Source organism: Castor canadensis, chromosome 7 (genome assembly GCF_047511655.1).
Source record: "Castor canadensis chromosome 7, mCasCan1.hap1v2, whole genome shotgun sequence".
Classification (NCBI taxonomy): domain Eukaryota; kingdom Metazoa; phylum Chordata; class Mammalia; order Rodentia; family Castoridae; genus Castor; species Castor canadensis.
The window spans coordinates 144986042-144992041 of NC_133392.1; the positions used below are offsets into that span (position 1 = coordinate 144986042).

The following is a 6000-nucleotide window of genomic DNA, read 5'->3' on the forward strand; positions in this document are numbered from 1 at the left end:
TCAAATGAAAAATCTTCAGGGAAAAAAAAAAAAAAACTGGTTTCAGTGTAGTAACAGTCCTTGCCTACTGATCTATTTCTACACTTGCTCAATGCCAGAGGGCACTGGTAAAAAACAGGCTTTTGCTTATAGTCTTTTTCATCAAACCTGAGATTTAAAGCAGGATAAAAAAGGTAAGCCTATAATCAAATCTACAAAGAATATTACATGTAAATTATACTCAGTTAACATGTAAGTTACCTCGTATTTTTGAAGGTGGTGGTAAGGAAACGTAAGTACATTCTTTGTAGCTAAACAGAGAATGTTTTCATGTTTTTACCTTTACCTGAAGTTCTCCCTGGAGACACAGAAACACGACTTTTTCTTGTACGATTTGATTGCTGGGGTGTTGGGGAATGACGAGTTTTTGGAGGTGGAGTTGCAGGGGGCGATGGCCTGTGTCGTCGCCTTGGAGGACTTGCTGAAGGAGATAACCTACGAGTTTTTCGAGGGGGGCTGGAAGTCCTCTTGGGAGGCTTCTTTGGCAGGGACCGGGAGCGAGATGAAGAGGATGATGAGCTACTCCCGGACAAGGATGCTGATGAGCGCCTTCTTCTGTGGAATAAAACACTGGTATTCACTAATGGCACACTTACAGTAACCCTACAGTATAGAGTTTACACAGAAATAGCTACTGAATCCAACTTGAGTTTATGTAGCTAAGTACATAAAATGAGCACCCTCCCAATCAAAAAAAAAAAAAAAAAACCCAACACCCAGGGAAACAAAACCATAACCTAGGACAGGAAACAGGTAGTTCTGAGATTTAAAAACTTCTGGTAAATGTTTCTGTTTGCGTTGTCTCCAAAGTTATAAAACTTGTCAAGGTGAATGTTATAACCCAGTCAAGTTGAATGTTATAACCCAGTAACTAATCAGTCTTTTTTCTTTCTTAGGAATGATATTGGTGTTTTGGAGTTTGCATACAAAATTTGGGTACAAAGTATTTTTCACTCAAGACGTCACAAGCAACCTTTAAGATGCATTAAAAAAAAAAAAAAGACTAAGAATTCATTTAGCTACATAAACTTAGAAGCAGGTGCCTCTTGAATTCTGCGGCAAAATTTGTGGCAAGTTCTGTTGCAATTATGTGTACCTGCAGAATTCACCTTTGGCAGAAGAATTCCTGAGAACCTGAAAAAAAGAAACCCTACCTTAAGTGTGAGATTAAAAACTGGTTGAAAGGGAATTTTACACAATCTGTAAAATATTTTCACTGCTAAATGGCACAGTAAGAACTATTAGAACATGCTGTTTGCAAAACTCCAGTATAAAAATAGCTGTTTCCACTAATCTCATGCCAGGAAGCACCAGCGTTACTTTTCAAAAGTGGGATGCCTGAAATGACCAACCAATTATATTGTGTAACTTTATTAATCGTTAGTAACAACAGTTGTGTGTTTTTAACAGTGATATGAACTGTTCAATATACCCTGACAACCCCTCCCCTCCTAAAGCAGTATTTTTTATTTGTTTGTAAAAGTATGGGACTGAAAATCTTGACTGCAAACTTTATGAACCTCCTTTGATGCTTCCTCTGCTTCCAAGTTGATTTGGTTTCCTGAAAAAAACCCTAAAGACTCAAATATAAAAAGGACTGTCAGGGATGGAGTTGTACCTCAGTAGTAGAATGTGTTTAACATGTGTGAGGTCCTGGGTTCAAACCCCAGGCAAAGAAAGAAAAGGGAGCAAGGGAAGGAGAAAGGAAGGACAGGAGGACAAAGAAAAGAAACTAAGTTCTGTCCAAAGTATAACCTGAAAGTTTAGCCATCATAGTTCCTCCCCAAAACAGGCGACATGTATTGTCAAGAAGGCAGGTGCACCAGACCTCTACTTTGGGTACAGTTGGTCACAATCTTTTTGTTACAGTGATATATCCAAGATTGAAACATTTTACCTTACGCTCACTTTAGAATAATTTAAGCATTTTAGGCATATTTAAAAAGAATATTGCTACTGGCAGAGTTAAGATTTATGCTTAACAGCTTCAAAAACAACCAGATAGCAAACTACTAATAATGGTTACATCTATGAAATGAGATTATGGGGATGTTTCTATTTATGCCATCTGTTAATTGGTTTATAATAAGCCTCATTACCTGTATAATGAGAAAAGGCCACATTAAAAAATTACAGTAAAATAGCAACTGGATTAAAAACTGGTAAAAGTAGCTTTGTGGTCTAGTAGCCAGTTAACTTTTCAGACACTGGCAAGTTAAACAACAAATGGTAGATGGCTAATTCACTTACTTGGTAGAATTTCTTAACAACATCCCTAAAGGCCAAATTAACATCAAGTATCTACCAGATAATGAGTTTCTTATTTTCTTTTCCAACACTATAGATGACACTCTTCAGAAGACATTATCTAGTATCACTTATAACACGTCTTCCCACGAGACACTTAAGATTAACCTAAAATTATCTCCAAACAAAGATTATCCAAAAGTGTCAAACACCTGACACTTCCAAATTAAAAAGAACAAGTCTCACCGTCTCCCTGGAGACCTACTCCTCCTGTGCCTGGGGGGAGGAGGCATTCGTCTTGGTGGGGTTCTTCTTCGAGGAGATGGCCGCCTCCTTGGGCTAGGCCGCCTTCTAGGTGAATACGATCTGCCGTAACAAACAAAATAAGGCCAGGAATAAATGAGGAGAAAAGAATTTCCTTTTTTTGGCGGCACCAGGGTTTGAACTCAGGGCCTCATGCTTGCTAGGCAGGCACTCTACCACTTGAGCCATTCCACCATCTCCACTAGAACACTTTTTATGACTTTTGAGTTAACGTGATTCTACCTGAGAAAACAGCATATACAACCTACACTCTATGCTGATCTTAAGGCCACAACACACCTTGATCGAGATCTATGGCGCCTTCTTGGTCGAGCATGGGAAGGAGAGCGAGAGCGTGTTCGGGACCTTGATTTAGAACGTGACCGAGATCTTGGTCGGGTCTTTTCCTTTTCCTTTTCTTTTTTGGAATTTTTTTCTGGAGAAGGTTCTTTAGGCTCTGGTGCAGGTTCAGGCTTGGGAACTTTCAGGATGTCACTGTAGAAATAAAAGCTTATTTTTTTCTTTCTTTACTCAGACTGCTAAGTCAACCCAATAATGTCCAAATGAACTTCTCTTTATAAGGTCATTTTTTGGTTTTTTTTGGTGGGACTGAGGGGATTTGAACTCAGGGCTTTACTCTCACAAAGCAGGCACTCTATAACTTGAGCCACACCTCCAGTCCATTTTGCCCTGGTTATTCTGGAGGTGGGGTTTGGCAAACTATTTGCTCTAGCTAGCCTGATCAGCTATATTCCCAATCTCAGCCTCCCAAGTAGCTAGGATTACAAGCATGAACCAATGGCACCTGAATGAAGAACTAGTAATTCTTAATTAACCACATACATACTTAAAAAAAAGGGGGGGAGTGTAGCTCAGTAGTAGAGTTCTTGCCTAGCATGAGCAAGGCCCCGAGTCTGATCCCCAACACCACAGGGGGAAAAAATATGACATAAATCAAGCAGTGTCCACAATATATTACGGGGGAAAAACTAAGTTACAGTATTAAAAATATTTGAAACAATATAACCAACAGACAATGGTCACCTTTGGGGTGACCTATACAATCTCAATTTCATTTAATAAACTAATTTTATAATTTAAAAAATATAAAAGAAAAAAAGACAAAATATCTGAAAGAAAATAAGTAATCTGTAACTCAGAGATGTCATATATTTGCCAGTGATATATATATTTTTTTTTTCTTTTTGGTGGCATCAGGGGATGAACCCACGGCCTCCACTTTCCAGTGCAGGTACTGCTGACAGCTGAAACATTTTGATTATTTAGAAATCAGTTTGTATGTGCTTGCCTAGTAGATGTGGCCTCTTGTACTGAAGGTTCTTTTATTTTCACTGAAGGTTCTGGAAGCTCTGGAGTTTTTTCCTTCTTTTCTGGAGCAGGGGAAGGACTCCGGCTCTTGGTTCTGTGACGGGGAGATCGAGAATGACTGCGCTTTCTCTCTCTCCTGACAGGGGAAGATCGTCTTCTAGGGGAAGGAGATCTGGATTTGCGTCTAGGATGAAAGCAATTTTTTTTAGATTTTTGAAAACTGTGTATTAGAGGAGAGGGTCAAAGGGAGAAGTGAAGATGAATCCTTTAATTTACCCACTGTTATTTGCATCTGAGAAGTTCCATAGGAAAAAAGATATCCTACCTCATCTAGCTGATCAGAAAATAGCCAAGAGAAATCAGAAGGGCAAGCAATGAAAGGTAACATACTCAAAATGAATCAATCAGTTATGAGGTAGGAAAGCACTGACTTGGGTAGACTTAGAAATCATTCCAAGACCAATTGCTCAGAGAAAAGGTGTTTAAAAGTAAACAGTAATATTCCTTAACAGTAAATCCACCCCACCTAAATACAGTGTTTAGACACAGACTGATCACACCAGAGTTGATCAGGTACAACCCAAGAATGTCAGAAAACGACTAGTACAATTAAAGCAGCATATTCTTTAGAAGTGAAGAGAAATGCCAAACTTGCATATGGTAGCTTTTTTGGAGAAGGAAAAGCCCCCTTCCCTTTTAATCACTGTGAAGGAAAACAGCAAACTTAGAACATTTGTTACCACTATGATGGTTTGTGCTTAACTCTTAACAGTACTGCTTTCCTAAGTAGGCTTTAATATAAAATATAAAATAAAGGGACAAAGAAATTAACTATTCACCCTATTCTAATTCCAGCAGACTTATGAAAGAAAAATCCTAATGAAAAGCCTAATGGAATTCTCACCTTTAGCCACAAATATAGTAGAAGCTGAATCGTGGATTTAAAAATGTGAACCTAACAATAGTCTCATTGGAAGGAAGAAGAAAACAAATAAATGATCTGAAGTTTAGGTTCAGTACAACCATCTAAGAAAAGCAGAACAGGGAATTAGGTAAGTATTAAATGAATGGCTACTAAGTACAGATTTCTAATAAAAAAGAAATAGAAGGAAAAAAGAATGAACCAGAATATAAAAAATAATAAATTAAATGCTATTATTTAAACTAAAGCAATTCGGAGTAAGTATAGACATTTATTTAGGAATTAAGAGCTAGATAGCTTACCAAGATATTAGTGATGATCATTTTAGTGAAATGATCAGCAATAAAACAAAACATAAAAAGATTTATTTTTTTGATGACACTCTAAACACGTTTGGAATCTTGCTATGTTGCTCAGGCTGGCCTTGAACTCATACTACTCCTGCTCCAACCTCCCAAGTAGCTGGATTATAGATGTGTACCACCACATCCCATAACATGAAAGATTTCTTTAGCCCTGAGGCAAGCCATAGTTCAACCATGAGAACTGTACAATCAAAGAAATCCCTCAATAATGCTACTAGACTCCTCTAATTGTGGAAGCTTCTGCTACAGAACTCCTTAAGACCTAAAGTACTTCAAAACATTAGGCATGCATCCATTATATTATACCTCCTGGGGCTTCGCGATCTCTCCCTCTTTTCTCTGCTGCTTTCTTTTTCTTCTTTATCCCTCTTATCTTTGTCTTCATCTTGCTTCTTCATAGATGCCAATTTTTCCTGTTCAATCTGCAAGGTTAGGTTTTCATAACACAGAGCTGAGCATATGAGAAAAACACAATCTGGAGACTACACATCTGATAAACACCAATGCTGTTTAACTGTCATCTCATCAACCTGTTTTGAACAAAACTGTCCTTTCTTTACCCACATTGCAGGTACACATTAAGATTAGGATCACTGCCACTTATTTACAAATAAATACTGGCTAAAGATCAACCTCTAAGACCTATACTAAAGATATAGTGCTGTTTTCAATTTTGCCTACAAAAATCATTTTCATTCATCTTATTCTCTTGGGATTTTACATGTATTGCCTTTAAGAGAATGTGTGTTTACTTTTTAGTTATGTATCAAATTACTGGCCTCTGGGAAAATAACA

General features: G+C 37.7%; 1 protein-coding gene across 12 annotated transcripts in view; it reads right to left on the minus strand.

Moving 5' to 3' along the window:
• Srrm1 (serine and arginine repetitive matrix 1) overlaps nt 1-6000 on the minus strand; it is a 29257-nt gene that overhangs the window by 16523 nt on the left and 6734 nt on the right. For 6 of the 12 annotated variants that reach the window (XM_074080962.1, XM_020155956.2, XM_020155890.2 and 3 more), the window contains 5 exons: nt 5512-5627; nt 3899-4102; nt 2890-3084; nt 2533-2652; nt 320-594 (listed from right to left, as the gene is read on the minus strand). In XM_074080962.1, the coding sequence (XP_073937063.1) occupies nt 320-594; nt 2533-2652; nt 2890-3084; nt 3899-4102; nt 5512-5627 (910 nt within the window). The remainder of the gene's footprint in view (nt 1-319; nt 595-2532; nt 2653-2889; nt 3085-3898; nt 4103-5511; nt 5628-6000) is intronic. The other 6 variants (XM_074080964.1, XM_020155966.2, XM_074080965.1 and 3 more) reach the window with 5 other exon arrangements.